This window comes from Schistocerca serialis, chromosome 4 (genome assembly GCF_023864345.2).
Source record: "Schistocerca serialis cubense isolate TAMUIC-IGC-003099 chromosome 4, iqSchSeri2.2, whole genome shotgun sequence".
Classification (NCBI taxonomy): Eukaryota; Metazoa; Arthropoda; class Insecta; order Orthoptera; family Acrididae; genus Schistocerca; species Schistocerca serialis.
In genome coordinates this window covers 275,259,443-275,281,090 of record NC_064641.1, presented here as the reverse complement: position 1 = coordinate 275,281,090, position 21,648 = coordinate 275,259,443, and the positions used below count along the sequence as shown (strand labels likewise).

At 41.3% G+C, this 21,648-nt stretch overlaps 1 protein-coding gene across 1 annotated transcript in view; it reads left to right on the top strand.

Annotated features, from left to right (window-relative positions):
* Positions 1-21,648, top strand: part of LOC126474393 (ATP-dependent translocase ABCB1-like) — a gene marked incomplete at its 3' end in the record, with an annotated part of 166,238 nt that overhangs the window by 12,948 nt on the left and 131,642 nt on the right. The window contains exon 5 of the mRNA XM_050101861.1: positions 7,972-8,072. Within this exon, the coding sequence (XP_049957818.1) occupies positions 7,972-8,072 (101 nt within the window). The remainder of the gene's footprint in view (positions 1-7,971; positions 8,073-21,648) is intronic.

Genomic DNA, 21,648 nt, shown 5'->3' with positions numbered 1-21,648 from the left:
CCCACACTCTGCCTTATTTGTAAAGAAACCTACTCCTGTTTTACCATTATTTGCTGCTGCTGATATTTCTCTTCATTCGTGGGAACAGAAAAGTTGTCTTCTTCCCATTTCACTCCACTGTCCTCCACTACGGCTAGATTGGACTTTTGCGTGTTCTGTTCAGTTTTCGTTTCTTGTCTAGTGTTCATATCTTCCCCGCCACGTTCAAATATCTGACATTCAATGCTCCGACTTGCAGAATGTTGGTTATTCAACATTTTTTCTCGTGGCTACCTCCCCTCAGTGAATCGAAGTCGTTAACCAATGGATAAATCATTGTGGAACCTCTCATTTACAGGAATATGTGTTGAAAATGCAGTGGGTTCTATTGGCCCGCCGCGATAGACGCGAGTGTTAGCATGCCGCTTCTGGTACTCAGGGAGACGGGCTGGCAGCAGATCGAATCTTCCCACAGGATTAACGCCGAGGGCCGACGTGCCTGCCAGCCTTGATGTGATTTTGACGCTAACGTCTGTCTAGTTACACGATTCGCAAACTTTTCGGAAAAAATCTCACACTTTCACGTGGGATAATACTAGACGCAGACAGATACGGTACACAATTTCCATCCCGTGGGAAAGGAGTGGCGACAGAAAGAGCATCCACTAACGTTGTTGTTGTTGTGGTCTTCAGTCCTAAGACTGGTTTGATGCAGCTCTCCATGCTACTCTATCCTGTGCAAGCTTTTTCATCTCCCAGTACTTACTGCAACCTACATCCCTCTGAATCTGCTTAGTGTATTCATCTCTTGGTCTCCCTCTACGATTTTTACTCTCCACGCTGCCCTCCAATACTAAATTGGTGATCCCTTGATGCCTCAGAACATGTCCTACCAACCGATCCCTTCTTCTGGTCAAGTTGTGCCACAAACTTCTCTTCTCCCCAATCCTATTCAATACTTCCTCATTAGTTATGTGATCTACCCATCTAATCTTCAGCATTCTTCTGTAGCACCACATTTCGAAAGCTTCTATTCTCTTCTTGTCCAAACTATTTATCGTCCATGTTTCACTTCCATACATGGCTACACTCCATACGAATACTTTCAGAAATGACTTCCTGACACTTAAATCAATACTGGATGTTAACAAATTTCTCTTCTTCAGAAACGCTTTCCTTGCCATTGCCAGCCTACATTTTATATCCTCTCTACTTCGACCATCATCAGTTATTTTGCTCCCCAAATAGCAAAACTCCTTTACTACTTTAAGTGCCTCATTTCCTAATCTAATTCCGTCAGCATCACCCGACTGAATTAGACTACATTCCATTATCCTTGTTTTGCTTTTGTTGATGTTCATCTTATATCCTCCTTTCAAGACACTGTCCATTCCATTCAACTGCTCTTCCAAGTCCTTTGCTGTCTCTGACAGAATTACAATGTCATCGGCGAACCTCAAAGTTTTTATTTCTTCTCCATGAATTTTAATACCTACTCCGAATTTTTCTTTTGTTTCCTTTACTGCTTGCTCAATATACAGATTGAACAACATCGGGGAGAGGCTACAACCCTGTCTTACTCCCTTCCCAACCACTGCTTCCCTTTCATGTCCCTCGACTCTTATAACTGCCATCTGGTTTCTGTACAAATTGTAAATAGCCTTTCGCTCCCTGTATTTTACCCTTGCCACCTTTAGAATTTGAAAGAGAATATTCCAGTCAACATTGTCAAAAGCTTTCTCTAAGTCTACAAATGCTAGAAACGTAGGTTTGCCTTTCCTTAATCTTTCTTCTAAGATAAGTCGTAAGGTCAGTATTGCCTCACGTGTTCCAGTGTTTCTACGGAATCCAAACTGATCTTCCCCAAGGTTGGCTTCTACTAGTTTTTCCATTCGTCTGTAAAGAATTCGTGTTAGTATTTTGCAGCTGTGACTTATTAAGCTGATAGTTCGGTAATTTTCACATCTGTCAACACCTGCTTTCTTTGGGATTGGAATTATTATATTCTTCTTGAAGTCTGAGGGTATTTCGCCTGTCTCATACATCTTCCTCACCAGATGGTAGAGTTTTGTCAGGACTAGCTCTCCCACGGCCGTCAGTAGTTCCAATGGAATATTGTCTACTCCAGGGGCTTTGTTTCGACTCAGGTCTTTCAGTGCTCTGTCAAACTCTTCACGCAGTATCATATCTCCCATTTCATCTTCATCTACATCCTCTTCCATTTCCATAATATTGTCCTCAAGTACATCGCCCTTGTATAGACCCTCTATATACTCCTTCCACCTTTCTGCTTTCCCTTCTTTGCTTAGAACTGGGTTTCCATCTGAGCTCTTGATATTCATACAAGTCGTTCTCTTATCTCCAAAGGTCTCTTTAATTTTCCTGTAGGCAGTATCCATCTTACCCCTAGTGAGATAGGCCTCTACAACCTTATATTTGTCCTCTAGCCATCCCTGCTTAGCCATTTTGCACTTCCTGTCGATCTCATTTTTGAGACGTTTGTATTCCTTTTTGCCTGTTTCACTTACTGCATTTTTATATTTTATCCTTTCATCAATTAAATTCAATATTTCTTCTGTTACCCAAGGATTTCTACTAGCCCTCGTCTTTTTACCGACTTGATCCTCTGCTGCCTTTACTACTTCATCCCTCAAAGCTACCCATTCATCTTCTACTGTATTTATTTCCCCCATTCCTGTCAATTGCTCCCTTATGCTCTCCCTGAATCTCTGTACAACCTCTGGTTCTTTTAGTTTATCCAGGTCCCATCTCCTTAAATTCCCACCTTTTTGCAGTTTCTTCAGTTTTAATTTACAGATCATAACCAATAGATTGTGGTCAGAGTCCACATCTGCCCCTGGAAATGTCTTAGAATTTAAAACCTGGTTCCTAAATCTCTGTCTTACCATTAGATAATCTATCTGATACCTTTTAGTATCTCCAGGGTTCTTCCATGTATACAACCTTCTTTCATGATTCTTAAACCAAGTGTTAGTTATGATTATGTTGTGCTCTGTGCAAAATTCTACCAGGCGGCTTCCTCTTTCATTTCTGTCCCCCAATCCATAATCACCTACTATGTTTCCTTCTCTCCCTTTTCCTACACTCGAATTCCAGTCACCCATGACTATTAAATTTTCGTCTCCCTTCACAATCTGAATAATTTCTTTTATTTCATCACACATTTCTAACGTTGCCAAATGCAAATTAAAATGCCCATCCCGAGAAGATACAGGATAAACGCCTGCAAGAGGAAAGAATGCTGTGGCTTCCACAGGCTTCTGCATCTTCATGCCGTTGATTATTGCTGACTTTTCAGCCTTTTAGTGGCAGTTTACCACGTTATGGGCGAGAAGCTGCCCTGACGCCCTTACACTCTGTCCGTTCCACCGTTGACTTTGACAAGGCTGTTGGCAGGGCGAGGGACTATACCGAAAATCTTCGACCGTCATTTCGGATGACTTTCATTCAAAATTTAAGCAGCTGCTGGGATCGAACTCATTGGGTGAAGACGACCAGTAAAGGCGCTACCTGTCTTTTTTCCCTCCAAAAACGCCTGTTTTGCTAGCTCCTCATTCTATATTATTCAAAATGTGTTTTTCAGTTTTTCCTCTTCTTTCTCATTTTAATCTTAATTCTTTGGATTATATTTCTTCATATTTCAAATGAAAAAGAAAAGTGTTCTTCTTCGGGACTATGATATCCTTTGTGGTCCAGTAAAGATTACTACCTCTTCAAAAAGCGTCGTCGGTCGTAGTTGAATTCCAGTTTGTATTCCTCGTGACTGCAAGCCTAGAGAGATGATTAATAATTTTGTAACCACTCAACATATTTTCTGACACACCTTAGTCGTATGATTCAGTGTCGCTTTGCAGATAAGACTGAAAGTCGAAATAGCCAGAATAGCTGTGGTTATCGAGTAGTGAATGAAATGAGCCACATACCACGCATACGACTGGCGTTTTGTTCTTGGGAATATATGCCAGTCCAGTTGGAAAATGACGTTCAAGTCGACGGGCCCGATCTAGTAATAAAAGTACCGGAAAAGTAAAATGTTCCACCGAGTCCGAGCTCAAATTTCACGCACTGTCTACCGCAACAAGAAATAAAATACTTCTTCAGTATGTTATAAGTCACAGTTTCGTGTGCACCCGTGCCGGTTAGAAGTGCTGTTCTGGTTTTCGGCGTGTCGTTCGCAGATTTGATGAAACCTACACTGCACTCCTCTCTACCGTGAATTACGCATTCTTTAAAATACCCCCTCAACTCATTGGAAAACTGTACAACTCGTTGTTCCAGTTCTTCAGCCACAGCAATGGGAGCCCTGTACACTTCAGTTCTGAGATGGCTCCGGATAGAAAAATTCAGAGGAGTGAAGTTAGGTGACCTTGGAGGCCAAGGTGCAAGCTGTGTTCTACTTATCCATCTTGGATCATATTCGATCGTTTGGTGTCGTCTTATACTAGAAAGAATACAGGCTGTCCATAGTTAAAATTACATTTTCGAAACGCTGTACAAATAGAAACATTGTTCAGAATGACGTCATCATCGAACAGCATATTATTGACCCAGCGGGAAATGTCATGAGAAAATAAAACTACCAAAATTTTACCAATAGATGGCACTGTAAACGTCTTAACGTAAATGAGGTCGGCTACAAATGTCAAATGAATCACGATACGACTACCTTTTGAGTTGCACATTACACCAACAGTACTGTCCAATGTGCGTGACTCGATAAGTTTGATAGGCAACAGTTGTTGCACTGTTAGTTAGGTAGACCATGGCAAATCGAATGGGAAAAACCAAAAACCAAAAACAGCATAAAAAGCAAAATGACATAGCTTTATAGTTGTGAGACGGGCGCAAGTCCATGTTCAATATTCTGTCGACCTTTTCCTGTCACAAGTTGAAATCGAGAAGCAGCATGTCCCACAAAGGACCGCAGTGTCTCGCGGGTCACGTTTAAAATGCATTGCGCTTTGGGTGCCTTCAGTTCACGTACGTCCGTAACTAGTACACTAAACACAACGGCTTCCCGATAACACCCCCGCCAGAAGTCACAAGGATGAGAATCAGGTGATCAGGACGGCCAGACTGTAGGGAAACGACGGCTGACAGTTCCAGCATGTCCGAAATCCCTATGCAGTAGCCGCCTCACTGGCTTGTAATGTGCGGAAGAGCGCCATCTTGCATAAAAATGATCTTCCATACATCCACGCTGTTGGAGGGTTGGGGAATGACGTTGTGCACAAAGTACTCTTACAGCATTTACCAGTGACGGTACAGGTAACAGGATCCTCACGACACGTCTTCTCAGAAAAATACAGCCGCACCGCACAGTTACCATTGCAGAAAGAAGTGCTACCAGTTGATGTGCATACGGATTTTCCGTTGCCCATATTCTACAATCCTCCTTATCGAAATATCTTTGGAGACATAAAAGGTCTTCGTCTGTCCACAGAATGTTCCATGACCTTTCATTGTCCATCCACGCCCGCAAGAAATTTCAGTGCGAAAATTTCTCTTGCTGGCAGGTCAGCAAGAAGCAACTTCTGGACATGGAAGATTTGATATGGATCGCAACGCAGTGTGTTTCGGAGGATTTTACGCACCGTGCTCTTAGGCATGTCCAACGTTTGGCCAATTCCCCAAGCACCGCATGTCCGCACACTACCGCTCGACCTCTCCTGCAATGCTGTGACCACATCTTAGACAGACGGCAGATCAGCTGCTTTCCTCCATCTGCCACATTGCACTTAAAAATAACTTGTCTTTTCGAATTTTGTAATCATTTCCTCCAAACCCTTGAGTGCCCGCAACTTCTGCAGGGCTACTGGCGTACAGTCACCCAACGTTCATGTAAAAGAGCTTCACCAGCACCGCGCGATCCTTCATTGAGGCAATCATGTTGGACGTCTCTGGCGCAAACAGAGGAACAGCCGTGTGCCGCGCGCCTGTTGGTGTGCATATTCTGACGGTTACACAGCCATCTATTGGTCAAATATTCGTTAAATTGTTTTTCATGACATTTCCTCCTGCGCCAATAATACGCTGTTCAAATCTGATGTCATTCTGAGCAGTGGTTCCATTGTACAGCGTTTTCAAACTGAAGCTGTAATTATGGATATCTTGTATTTTCCTATGATCCATCATGCACGTATCACATTCCCAATGTTGTACAAGATAAGGTAGACCATGGGTGAAATTTGATACCAAGTTTACCCTCGTTGTAAGCATCTGACGTAAAACACTGCAAATTTACATCAAGATGTGCACAGTTCTCTGTCCGATCGCACTAATTCAGTGAATTTGTGTCTATCGCTGATTGCGCGAGCTTTCCTGTTATCTGGCTACGCAAGGACTGTGGCCATACTGGAAAATTATGCCACTTAACAAGCTGATCGTACGATAAGAGACACTGGGGAATCGATCTTGAGTGTGAAGGACAAGTTGCGATAACCGGCCTTGGAGGGCAGCTGCGCGATTCTATTTCACAATTCGGCTTGACCTATCCAGTTGGCGCCCCTAACAAAGAAATGCGATATCAACGACCGATATTCATAACGACGTATACGTTCCACAAAAGTCCTTACCGAAAATGAAACTAACATGTAGAGCAAGAGCAGAGAACGGAGTGACCTTGGCTACCCGTTTGTTGACCGTCTGACTACGGCATTACTTGGATGGCAGAGTTGGAGGAAAATTTGGTCAGTAAATGCTCATAATTAATGTAAGATTCTGAACTAAAGTCGTTGCATCTGCATTATATAGGTTCTTAGTTTTTCTTACTATTACGTGGCTCAGCCGTGACTTCTCCAGCCCTCCCACCAAGTTAGATTTTTCAGTGATACCGGGCACCGGAGCCGTTCTGTGCGCATGTAAGACATGCTGACTATTTACATGAAGCAGAAATATGATGCGTATGAGATTGTAATTACTAGAAAAATCTTCTCTTATATTGGTCAGACATGATGACTATTCAAGTGAGTAGAAATATGATGTCCTGGACAATGTCTCTGACAGTATGATGTGAAATGAAGATTTGAATTCTTGTGAGAAATGTGGACAAAATTCAGAGAGAGAAATAAATTTTACACACACTTAAGTGTGAGCGACAAACAAAGAAAGACAAGTTGACATGAAGATACGGCTTACAGCCCCTGTTGATTTACTTTTATGGTGCACATTAATTAGAGATACTTACTGTACGTAAGAGCGCACTGAAACAACACTATTGGTAAGATTTGATGAAATAGTTTATATGAAACGAATTTAAATGACAGTCTGCTTACAACAGAATATGGACTGGGGGTAATGAAATCTCAGACAAAGGTAAACGAGTACAGTGGAAAGGAGAAAAACTGTTTGTTAAACATCATAAAGAAGGAAGAGGGAGTCAAGACAGGAAATCGAAATTCAAATAAAAGGACAAATACATAGTAAATAAATTAGAAGCAGTCTTGATCGTTTAACTATTTTAGAGGTGACCGGTTTCGATCTTTTTATCAGATCATCTTCGGACCATGAATGTCTGCCGGAGGCGGTGGCGCATGAGCAGTCCTCTTGTTTGAGGCTGGTGGTGTACTGCCTAGCGATCAAGACTGCTTCTAATTTATTCATAATAATTACAGATCGCTGTTTTCCTATACATGAACTAATTTCTTTAAAACGTCAAATACATAGTAGTGCAGGTGAAGATAACCTTGTAATGCTAATGAAAAGTCAGTGTAGTAAAACCATAAACCCTCTAAACTGGGTGCTACAGAATAATATATTACGCCGGCGATAGAGGAAATACACGCTGTTTACTTGTAATCTTTTCGTGTATTTCAGTTGCAGTATTGTTCCGAAAGTCTATTTTCTGCCGAGGTAGTGAATGCCGCTCATGTACTCGTGTTCAGTAGATACATAAATATGTAATAGTGAGTTCTCTGTAGAACTGAGATTTTGTGATTACCGTATCTAAAAACTTATCTTTTTACGTTACAGATTTACCGAATACGTGACATCTACCTGAAGTCAGTGCTACAGCAAGACATCGGTTGGTACGATATGCACCAGTCTGGAGACTTCGCCAGTCGAATGGCTGAGTAAGTATTAGCAACTTTTTAATAGATTATTTTATTTTATATTACACTGAGGTGACAAAAGTAATGGGATACATCTTACTGTTCTCTGGGTCCTCCCTTTGCCCAGCGTATTGCAGAATCTTGACGTGACGTGGACTGAAGAAGTCGCTGGAAGTCCCCTGAAGAAATATTGAGCCATGCTGCCTATATAGCCGTTGATAAATGCGAAAGTGTTGCTGGTGCAGAATTTTGTGCATGGACCAACATTTCGCTTATGTCCCGTGAATGTTCGATGAGTGGCCAAATTATTTGCTCGAATCGTCCAGAATGTTCTTTAAATTAATGGCGAACAGTTGTGGCCCAGTGACATGACGCGTTGTCATCTGTAAAAATTCCATCGTTGTTTGGGAACATGAAGTCCACGAATGGTTACAAATGGTCTGCAGGTAAACTAACATAGCCGTTTACAGTCAATGATCGATTCAGCTCGACCAGAGGACCCAATCCATTCCATTTATGGAGCCACGCCACCAGCTTGTCAAGTACCTTGTAGACAACTTGAATTCACGGCTTCGTGCGGTCTGTGTCACACTCAAACCCTACCATCAGCTCTTACCAACTGAAATAGGGGCTCATCTGACCAGGCCATGCTTTCCCAGTAGTCTAGCCTTCAATCTCGTGCTGCCAGCAAAGGCACTCGCGTCGCCCACTGCTGCTGTAGCGTATTGACGCCAAATTTCACCGCACTTTCCTAACGGGTACGTTCGTCGTACGTCCCACACTGATTTCAGCGGTTCTTTCAAGCAGTGTTGCTTGTCTGTTAGCACTGACAACTCTACGCAAATGTCACTGCTCTCGGTCGTTAAGTGAAAGCCTTCGGATACCGCATTTTCCGAGATGAGATCTGATGCATGAAATTTGGTGTTCTCTGCACGCTCCTGACACTATCGATCTCGGAATATTGAACTGCCTAACGATTTCCGAAGTGGAATGTCCTACACGTGTAGCTCCAACTACCACAACGCGTACAAAGTCTGTTAATTCCCGTCGTGTGGCCATAATCACATAGGAAAATTTTTCACATGAAACACCGGAGTACATATGATGAGTACCCGATACAACCACCGCCTATATACGTGCCTATCGCTGTCTGATAACTTTTGTGACCTCCGTTCATAGTGCTCCCACAGTAAGTTAGTTTATGAGCAGTATTTTTCATTCTGCTAGTGCGATACAACTTTGGATAAAGGACATCTGAATGCTCACCATGAGTCGCACTTCAAAAGTATTTCCAGAATGAGATTTTCACTCTGCAATGGAGTGTTCGCTGATATGAAATTTCCTGGCAGATTAAAACTGTGTGCCAAACCGTGACTCGAACTCGGGACCTTTCCCTTTCGCGGGCAAGTGCTCTACCAACTGAGTTACCCAAGCACGACTCGCGCCCTGTACTCACAGCTTTACTTCTGCCAGTATCTCGCCTCCTACTTTCCAAACTTTACAGAAGCTCGCCTGCGAGATTTTTATAAAGAAAGTCTTCGTGCTACAAAAACGTCATAATTCTTGAGCATAAAACATGTTACGTTCTGTTTTACAAGAAGTACTTTAAAGCTTTGGTCCCTTACATATCTTGCCTTTATCGCGAATATCCCGCCCAGTGCAGAGTCCCAAGCGATTAGAAAACAGCACAGGAACAGTTAAAAGAACGAACCGGCAAAATTATAGACCAATTTTTTTAACATCGGTTTGCTGGAGCATCCTTAATCATATCATCAGCTCGAAAGTAAGAAATTTCCTTGAGAGGGAACAGCTTCTGTCCACAAATCACCACGGTTTTAGGAAACATCGTTCGTGCGAAACACAGCTTGCCCTTTTTTTCACATGAGTTCCTGCAAACCACGGATGAAGGTCAACAGGCGGATTCCATAATCCTAGATTTCCGTGAAGCGTCTGACACGGTGACGCACTACCGACTGTTAGGGAAGATACAAGAACACGGGATAGGTTCCCATGTATATGAGTGGCTGGAAGACTCGAAGCAACAGAACCCAGTATGTCGTCCTCGACGGCGAGTGTTCATTAGAGACAAGCGTATTGTCAGGAGTGTCCCAGGGAAGCGAGCATGCCGGCCGCGGTGGTCTCGCGGTTCTAGGCGCGCAGTCAGGAACCGTGCGATTGCTACGGTCGTAGGTTCGAATCCTGCCTCGGGCATGGATGTTTGTGATGTCCTTAGGTTAGTTAGGTTTAAGTAGTTCTAAGTTCTAGGGGACTAATGACCACAGCAGTTGAATCCCATAGTGCTCAGAGCCATTTGAACATTTTTGAAGCGAGCATAGTAAACAGCAGTCTGCGGCCGTTTGCTGATGATGCTGTGATGTATTGGCAGGTGCAATTTTGTCATATGATGACATGTTGGAGAGCGTGGCTGTTGTTTGAAGACAAATGTTGATGGTGTTAGGACATCAACCAGCCACAAATTTACTTTGAGTTCCTTTATTCAAAGGAAACCGTTACCGGTTTCGAATCGTTGTGATTCATCATCAGACAGTTTACACGCTGGTTGAGAGAGAAGAATTTTTTTCTGTATGGTTGATGTAAATGTCAGTCAATATCCCATTCACAGTTGAACATGAAACTAATAAAAGCATTAACTTTCTTGACCTGAAAATTTGCAATAGTAACAATAAACATCAATTCAGTATTTACAGAATACCTACCACCACAGATGTCAGTGTTAGCAACTCATTTTGCCACCCCCGCCAACAAAAAATGGCATATTTCAGAACGATGCTACACCGAATTAAAAAAGTATCGTGAGTGACACAGACCAACAAAATGAAATCAGTATAATTAAAACAGTTGCTCATAATAATGAATATAAACCCACAACAATAGAAAAACGCCACAACAAAATGCAGACAAAAACCACAGATCCACTTCACAGCAGTTACTCCAAGCCAAATCAGTGTGGCACTGAAGCCAAACCTAAATATGCTACTCTCCCATACGTAGGCTCACTTTCATACCAAATAGCAAACTTATTTAAAAAGAAGAAAAACATCAGAATCAACTTTTCCACAAATAATAAATTAAAACAAAAAGTAATCCATGATGTAAATACCTCCAAGAGGCCCTACCGTAAATCAGGAATGTACAAACTCAAATGTGATACATACCCAAAATTCTACCTTTGACAGACAGGCCGAAGTTTTGAAATTAGATACAAAGAACATATTGAAGCTCTAAGACTTGGTAACTTGAAAAAATCACCATTTGCAGCCCATATTGCTGAAGAAAACCATTCAGTGGGAAACATTGAGGACAACTTAAAAATTTTGCATCTAACAGAAAAAGGAGCCACTATGAATATATTAGAAGAATTAGAAATACACACACACAAAAACAGCACCCCAGACTATATCCTTAACGAACAAACAGAGTTAGCTAACTCCCCTTTCCTGAAAAATTTCCAAAAATTACTTTCCAGCCTCCAAAGCAAATAATATTAATACACCTATCTGCAGATCAAGTAGCAAAGTTATATGTTACTATAATTCTCATGATGCCAAATGTAATAAAATAATATACTATTTTACCTATACAGTTCTAAATATATATAAAAAATTTTATAATTAATTTAGCAACAAAAAAAATTCAATGTCTCTGTACTAATGTAAAAGGCATTACAGTTTTGTAAATGAATATATGATCCTTTCCAAACATAGGACATCATCGTCAAATGTTACGATATATCATAGCATCTGTGATACTCATATGTTTGTAAGCTCTTTGTATGTATCGAAACATGTGGTGCGTGGCTGAAATGATCTCAGCTACAAATCTAAAGTGTACAGTGAGAACTGTTACATGTGCAACAACGAGGATGCAGTGGGAATGCATTTACATCGATTGGACGAACGTTATGGAAACAAACACTCGAAACCGACGTTTCACGTAAGTCACATGCAAAGAAAATCTGTAACGCAACCATCAGTGTGTGGCGTGTTTATAATTATGTTTCATTTATATTTTAGGACAATTAATCTATAAAAACACACCAAATGCCATAAAGAAAGCGTGTAAACCGTCTGATGTTGAATCACAACGATTCGAAATCGGTAAATGTTCCCTTTGAATAAAGGAACTCAAAGTAAATTTGTGGCTGGTTGCTGTCCTAACACCATCAAGTATTGGCAGGTGTCATCGTTGAGTGATTGCAGGAGAATACAACACGACTTCGACAAAACTTCTAGTTGGTGTGATGATTGGTAGCTGTCTCTAAACGTAGAGAAATGTAAGTTAAGGCAGATGAGTAGGAAGAACAACCCAAAACGCTTGAGTAAAATATTAGAAGTGTGCTGCTTGACACAGTAATGTCACGTAAAAGTGTAACCTCCCCCTCACTTATCGACCTTAATGACAGTGAAAAATTAAACCGCGTGTTCCTAATGGAAATTTGGGAAAAGCAATCGTCACCGAAGTTAATCTGTCGGTAAAGAGGGAGGAAAGGGTTACATCTAAATGAAAGGAAAAATGCCAATGAAACTGGTGGAAATTAATTTTGAAAAGGGGTAAAGTTAATAAAGAAAGTAAATGTGCGGCCATTACGTTAACAATTAACTAGCGGTAATTAGATATTTGAGATTTGAGGGAAATTACGGTCGCCAGTCCTATGGACAATTACTATAGTAACTGAAAAAGAAAGGTTATTACACATATAATTAGCACTAGAAGCGTGGCAACTGAAGGTTGACACGTGTAGTGTGAAAACTGAAAGTTTGTCAGAAGTAATAAATTTCGCTACACTCTGACTTAACTTAGCAAAAGAATTAATAAAACCGGAAAATCGAAAGTTAATTTAGTGACTGAAGTTAATAGTGAGCTTTCTTTCTGAAGCACATCGAAATTCAGTAAAATACCTTTAGTCTTGGACTACCTCAACAATCATTTCAAAAGCAACTTGAATCTACGCAATTTAGAAATAAGAGATTTAACTTTGAACTTCAATTAAATGATTCTGAACAATTAACAATAGTAAAATTTAGTACGTACCAAGCTGAGTTGCAGTCACAGGTAAGCTAAAATACGGTAACAAAACTCGCACTCTTAATTTGTGCTTGTGTAATCTAAATATTGTAGCCAGCTATGAATACCTTAACTGAACTTTGAAATTAAAGCAGTGAAATCGAATTATGCTGGCGTTTGAATTTCAACAACACTCGGGTTCATTCCGGAGAAGGAAGGGACCCTGCTTAGTAATGCAATTGGGACAATGAGCAACAAAGGTTCATGCTACGTTGCTGTAATTTAGTTATCAAAATGGACCATTTTGAAAAGCTGAGGTCTGCCATACAGTTCTAAAACTTTACGTGCTTTTAGTCTTCCTTGTTGGTTGATTGAAGGTTTGAAGTCGTCGATCGAGGAGGTGGCGACAGTCACTCATTGTCGGCCGTCGCTGTTGCAGAAGCTGGATGCTGGCGCGCCTTCTTCTCGACACGGTCACCAGGCGAAACGGGCTCTTGATGTGTGCCAGCTAATGCTTCCCGTCCGTGACACCGTGCTAGAAACTATTATAGCCAGTCGAGCGCAATTACATGCTGCCAAACCCCAAAAGCGCGGCAACTCGCGGGAGCGTCACACAACACACCTGCTCAACCGCACTACTCCAGCCAGACTCTCTCGCTGCCCGCGCTCCACGCGGCGGAGTTAACACTACCAAAGATCCTATACACTTTCGTTCTTCACACGACCTATCGATGTATTCGTTCGATAGCATAGTTTTCCCTAGGCAAGACCCAGCGTAAAATACAAATAATATTGACAAAACAAACCAATTATACATCGACATAAATGCATAAATATATATATATATATATATATATATATATATATATATATATATATATATATATATATATACAAATAGTAAAACAATTACAATATATAAAGACACAGAAATGTTATATCTTCAGGTAACAAAATAAGGAAAAAATTATGGTACAATAGATGGAAATCGGAGGATATGCATTTCCGTCGTTACACGTGCCCCACATTGTCTGAGGATGTTTGTGTAACCTAAACAGATTCAGAAAACGTCCCAAAAAAGAAACAGCGGAAATACATATGCTCAAAACATCATCAAAATTTAGCATTCGTCTAATTAAGCATAAATCAATTTTTTAGACCATAATAATTGAGTGGAGACACTCCATATCTTATTGCACTCTGTCATCTTGCACAAAATAAAACAGGTTGACAACATACTAAAATTCATCGAAAACATAGAAAATGGTTTAGCTATTCCAATATCGTCAAAATTCGTAACACTATCAAGAAATGGAATACTGTTTACAAAATTAATCAGAGTACATGGTCATAAAAACAGATAGATCAAAATACGCAAATTAATTATTAATTACATATTATACACATTTTTATGTAATCTTTTCATAATTAATATTCTCGTCATGGGAGTCCAATTAACGGTAAACAAGAAAATAATATTCAGCAGATCGAAAAAACCATAAATATTGACAACAGAATTCTTTCACATCAGCTGTCCGGGAAGAAAAACAACTCCGCCTTCCGTACTCGCAAGTACAAATAATGCCGACAGCGGCACAAATGCCGACAGCGGCACCGCCTCGCCAGTATTGTTGCGCCCCCTGTGCGGCACGCTTGATCTCACTCGCCCTTGTAACGGCATTTCCAGAACGTCCGTTTCACTGAATTCTTTCGGAAAAACTCACTCCCGAGTAATCTCAAGGAGTCCATTAACATTATCACAGTGGATAACTCAGCACTGTCCGTCATCATACGCATGTACTAGCCTGAAACTTAAAACTGCGCCTAAGTACATCGGCAATGACTAGTAAAACACACGTTCATGAAATCTTACAGCTAGTTACAAAATCATATTTACATTCCTTAATCTACAGTGCCTCAGCTGAAAACTTAAACCAGCAGCTTGGATTTTTCAAATGATTATTAATCAATTCCTCTTAAATCATTCAGTCAAAATTAATTACTTATTAATTACAACTTCTTTAATGTCCTCTCGGTCAGGCAAAAGCATGGCAATCAAGCAAACCTTAAATCTTACACTGTATATTTACATACTGTACAAATTACCCATTGTGTGGTACCAATCGATCCTAGGCTGGTACAATTTCAAGTCTACAATTTTCCGTATACCTAATAGTTTTCCAGAGCTCGGATACTCTAAGCAATAAGCATTTGTGTGAGGTATACCAATGACTTTATATGGTCCATTATAAACAAACTTAAATTTCGAGATTTCATTGCCTATCTCGCTAGATTTCTCATGAGCTTTTACAAGTACTAAGTCTCCGATTGCAAACTTAGCAAAACGCGCTTTAGCGTCATGACGACGTATGGGAGCATCGGCTTTTAGTTTAATTACTTCTCGCAAACGATCTTTTTTCACACCAATACTCGGTTTGTCTGGAAACACACTCTTATTCCTCATTATTACTTCATATAGGCCTCGTCTTTGTTCGTGTGTTACGTTTGACACACCGTCTACAATAGTTTCCAATTCACTTTCTACACTATTGTCAATGCCGAGATTCCTCACGCTTCAGTAGTTCAAATTCATACCTACGTCAATGGCATCCGGCCAGTTAACAATGTGTATAGGCTGGTGTTGCCTATGCACACCGTCTCCTGCCTCTTCAAAACTAACTATTATTATTTTATCTTGTGACGTACATGTCAAAGTTTTGCTTTCGCAATTAATCACTGCACGGTACTTTAATAGCCAATCTAACCCGATAATTACTTCCGTAGTTAAGTCTGGCACGACGACAAACTCTTGTTCAAATCGTGCCCCACATATCTCGAACTTGACAAATATCTGTTCTGTGACCGGTTTGCTGGCCTTCCCAGTAGCACCGATAATTTTCACCCCTTTTACTGGCATAACTACGATGCCAGGTCTGTCTTTCAGTAACTCAAATATTTTCCCAGATACAGCACTCAATTCTGCACCGGTGTCAATCAACACGTTTAGTTGTAGATCGTGCATATTAACAGACACTACTATCTGTCTACACTTGTCCTCGACTGTTTCTTTATTTTCCCACAGTAAATCCTCGTCTACATCCAGGTCATTCCAGAAAAAAACCATCCGGCTTTGATCCCAAATCCGGCTTATCTGGCGGCTTTTTCAGCCTCTGTTCACATACAGTTTTAATTTCAACACGTTTGTCCTGAGGCTTAGTCTGTAGCTTCGCCTCCAATACCGAAACCTTTTCCTGTAACTCGTCATCTAGTGAGTGTTGCTTTGCTATCAATTCACTAATTGTCACCTTCGTTGATTCCTCTTTGGCCAGATTGATCTCATCTGCCAATCTACCTGGAGGAATGTGCCCAGTAGTATCTGCAATTACTTTCTCTTGATCTGCGCAACCCACACTGCTATCGTCTGACCGTATAATGCCAGCTGTAACCTCATACACGCTGTAATCTATGTGCTTTTCTACCAATCGTGTCCGGCTATCACTAAAATTTTCGCAATCTTTCTCCTTAATACTCTCGCAATGTTTAAACTGGAGGTTTGCGTCGGATGGGTCGGCTATTTCTACCACTATAACTTTCGGTAAAGTCTGCCGGTTAGGGCCAGAACTTTCCGTTACTACTTCAACATCCAACTCCTGCGGGACGAAACACGACGAATCTTGCTCGTGCTCCCCATTAACATCAACTATTTCTAGTAAAGTCTGCCGGTTAGGGCCAGAACTTTCTATCACTTCACAAATACTATCTTCCTGTGAGACGAGACGCGGCAAATCCTGCCCACGTTCTCCATAAATACTTCTCCCGTACAGGCCCCTATAATCTCTTAGTTCGTCGTATAAGCGACCGAACTGCCTTAACCAGACCTCATCCCTCTCTGCATCCCCTCGCTCGATGACGTACGTGTTATCCGACATCTGATCTTCTCTCAACACTTGCGAATCATTCTTAAACTCAATCTCCAGTTCCACTGTGGCTTTTACAGCCGTCACTTTATAATCGATTTCCGGAACACTACTTAAATTGTTCTCACTGACAGTGAACGTATTTTCTACTGCCGTGTCCACAGCTGATCTACTACTTGTGGGCGCACTCCATTCTCTTAACACTGGCATACTCTCCCACCGTTGAATATTCCATACGGAATTTTCGTAACGACGACACCTGGGTTTTCTCCTGTTATTGGGCCTCCAAAATTTCTCCACGCCCGGTGGGCCCCTCACCGGCGCGGCTAATGGTTTCCCTGTCTCGTCCCAGCAGATCTGCTCCCCGAATGCTGCTGAGGCGGCTTATCGCACCCTCTCGCGTTATTACTATCCTGTGAAGCCCGTATCACGTTAGTATGATACTGGTTTCCGTCATTCCTGTTATTATTTGCATTGTACCGATTGTTATTACGGTCCGAACCATTATTGTTATTGCTGCCATGGTTGCGGTACGCATTATTCCCATGGTTATCGTTGTTGTGGTTGCTGTGGTACCCGTTGTTGTTGGCTGGCTCTGAGCACTATGGGACTTAACAGCCGTGGTCATCAGTCCTCTAGAACTTAGAACTAGTTAAACCTAACTAACCTAAGGACATCACACACATCCATGCCCGAGGCAGGATTCGAACCTGCGACCGTAGCAGTCGCGCGGTTCCGGACTGGGCGCCTAAAACCGCGAGACCACCGCGGCCGGCCGTTGTTGTTACCACGGCATCTACCACTATCGCGATTATTGCGCCAATTGTCCTCGTCCTCAACTCTTTCCAGGAAATCATTGATTGTCCTGTAATTGCTTCCTACGTAGCGTTTTGTATCATATGGAAGCTTCTTGTAGAGTTCCCAGACTATTTCGGATTCCGTGCGGCGATCACGCAAATATTCCAACTTGCGGATCCAGCCCTCACAAAACTCCTTCAACGAGCCGCGCGAATTCGCATCGAAAGGCCTCGATATGGCAAATTCGCGCCAGACACTTTGCTGTTTTTGCTCTGACCAGTATTCAGCTAGAAACAAATTTTTAAACTCGTCAAAAGTCAGGTTCGTAATGTTGAGGTTTAAGCCCCAACGCTTGGCATCACCAGTCAACACATCAATAACCGCATTAATTTTTCTCTCATTAGTCCATGATCTGGGTAAAACTCTTTCACAATTTTTAATGAAATCCGTCGGGTGTATACCGCCTTTTTTCAAGGGGTCGAACCGCTCCTCTTTCGTCAACAATTCCGAACTATAAGCACAGATTGGCACATAGCTCTGTTTTTCGTCAAGTTTCTTTTCTAATTCCGAAACTCACGTAATTATGTGGCAAGTGGTTGTCACAAGCGTTTCTACTTCCCTTTTTTTTCTTCGCAGGTATTAGCCTGCTTCGTCACTTTGGTATCTACTTCGGATACTAAAGCCTTTAAAGTTTCCACCTTCTTTTGATCCTCTTTTTTCACTAATTGAACTTGTTCCGTCACCTTATTCTCGATTATCGGAGCAACTGCTTCTCCTACACTTTTCTCGATTCTGGTAATTTCGGAATCAAAACGAGTATTTATGCTCGCAATTTCCGCCTGAACGCTTATCATTTCCTGTTTAAGATTACCGATTTCGGTATTAATCACAACAATATCTTCTTTGATTTTATCAACTTTTGTGTTAACAACTCCAACATTGTTGTTAACAACAGTAATAGCTTCGTTCTGATTGTCTAGCTTTCGTTCAGTTTTTTCAAACTGAGCTTCTTGCTTGGCAGCCTGAGCTTCTTGCTTGGCAGCTTGAGCTTCTTGCTTGGCAGCCTGAGCTTCTTGCTTGGCAGCCTGAGCTTCTTGCTTGGCAGCCTGATATTCTTGCTTGGCAGACAGAGCTTTAATTTCTGCCGATTGACTCTTGATTTCGTTAATCAAAACATTCAATAAATCAGTTAAATTCTCGGAAACTACCGGTTTTACTTCAGTAGCGGCTTCCTCTTTAATTGTCACCCCGTATTCGTCATCAAGGGATTCCGATTTGATTTTCACTTCTGATTCCGAAACATTTTCTAAAGTTTGGAATTCCATTTCTGCTCTTTGTTGCGTTTCGGCGGTCGCGTCTTTCATGCTAGCCGCCTGCCCCTGAACAATGGGTACCGCGGTGCGCGTTTCCCACTGTTCGACCGATTGTTCCGTATCCAAGTCTACCAAATTTTGGCAATTGTTGCCTTCACTCATTTTAATAATTTTCAATATAAATGCCAAATCTCAAATCTAATTAGGATTCCTCACACTAATATTCTCGCTGACGTAACGACCTATTCGTAACAAGTACTTTGTTGTGAGATTTGCACAATGCAAAATTCGTGTCCAAAATAACCTCAAATCTGAAGATTGTCCTGTCACCAGGTCGCCACGTGTAACCTCCCCCTCACTTATCGACCTTAATGACAGTGAAAAATTAAACCGCGTGTACCTAATGGAAATTTGGGAAAAGCAATCGTCACCGAAGTTAATCTGTCGGTAAAGAGGGAGGAAAGGGTTACATCTAAATGAAAGGAAAAATGCCAATGAAACTGGTGGAAATTAATTTTGAAAGGGGTAAAGTTAATAAAGAAAGTAAATGTGCGGCCGTTACGTTAACAGTTAACTAGCGGTAATTAGATATTTGAGATTTGGGGGAAATTACGGTCGCCGGTCCTATGAACAATTATTATAGTAACTGAAAAAGAAAGGTTATTACACATATAATTAGCACTAGAAGCGTGGCAACTGAAAATTGACACATGAAGTGTGAAAACTGAAAGTTTGTCAGAAGTAATAAATTTCGCTACACTCTGAATTAATTTAGCAAAAGAATTAACAAAACTGGAAAATCGAAAGTTAATTTAGTGACTGAAGTTAATAGTGAGCTTTCTTTCTGAAGCATATCGAAATCCAGTAAAATACGGTTAGTCTTGGACTACCTCAACAATCATTTCAAAAGCAACTTGAATCTACGCAATTTAGAAATAAGAGATTTAACTTTGAACTTCAATTAAATGATTCTGAACAATTAACAATAGTAAAATTTAGTACGTACCAAGCTGAGCTGCAGTCACAGGTAAGCTAAAATACGGTAACAAAACTCGCACTCTTAATTTGTGCTTGTGTAATCTAAATACTGTAGCCAGCTATGAATACCTTAACTGAACTTTGAAATTAAAGCAGTGAAATCGAATTATGCTGGCGTTTGAATTTCAACAACACTCGGGTTCATTCCGGAAAATGAAGGGACCCTGCTTAGTAATGTAATTGGGACAATGAGCAACAAAGGTTCATGCTACGTTGCTGTAATTTAGTTATCAAAATGGACCATTTTGAAAAGCTGAGGTCTGCCATACAGTTCTAAAACTTTACGTGCTTTTAGTCTTCCTTGTTGGTTGATTGAAAGCTTGAAGTCGTCGATCTAGGAGGTGGCGACAGTCACTCATTGTCGGCCGTCGCTGTTGCAGAAGCTAGATGCTGGCGCGCCTTCTTCTCGACACGGTCACCAGGCGAAACGGGCTCTTGATGTGTGCCAGCTAATGCTTCCCGTCCGCGACACCGTGCTAGAAACTATTATAGCCAGTCGAGCGCAATTACATGCTGCCAAACCCCGAAAGCGCGGCAACTCGCGGGAGCGTCACACAACACACCTGCTCAACCGCACTACTCCAGCCAGACTCTCTCGCTGCCCGCGCTCCACGCGGCAGAGTTAACACTACCAAAGATCCTACACACTTTCGTTCTTCACACGACCTATCGATGTATTCGTTCGATAGCATAGTTTTCCCTAGGCAAGACCCAGCGTAAAATACAAATAATATTTACAATACAAACCAATTATACATCGACATAAATGCATATATATATATATATATATATATATATATATATATATATATATATATATATACAAATAGTAAAACAATTACAATATATAAAGACACAGAAATGTTATATCTTCAGGTAACAAAATAAGGAAAAAATTATGGTACAATAGATGGAAATCGGAGGATATGCATTTCCGGCGTTACAAAAGATCTAAGCGTAACGTTGCAAAGGAATATGAAATTAAAGGACTTTATAAGAACTGTAGCAGGGAAGATGACTGGTCGACCTCGGTTCCCTGGAAGAATTTAAAGAAGGCGTGGTTCAGCTGTAAAGGTGTGGTTCATGTGTAAAACAGATCGCATATAAGACAGTAGTGCGACCCATTGTTGAGTACTGTTCGAGTGTTTGGGATCCGCACCAGATTTGATTTAAAGGATGACATCGAATCAGTTCAGAGGCGGGCTGCTAGATTTGTTATCGGAAGGTTCGAACAATACGCAAGTGTCACAGAGATGCTTCAGGAACTCAAATGAGAATCACTGGAGGGAAGGCGACGTTCTTTACGAGGAGCACTATTGAGGAAATTCAGAAAACCGACATTAGAGGGGAACTGAAGAATAATTCTACTGCCGGCAGCTGGCCACGGTGGTCTCGCGGTTCTAGGCGCGCAGTCCGGAACCGTGCGACTGCTACGGTCGCAGGTTCGAATTCTGCCTCGGGCATGGATGTGTGTCATGTCCTTAGGTTAGTTAGGTTTAAGTAGTT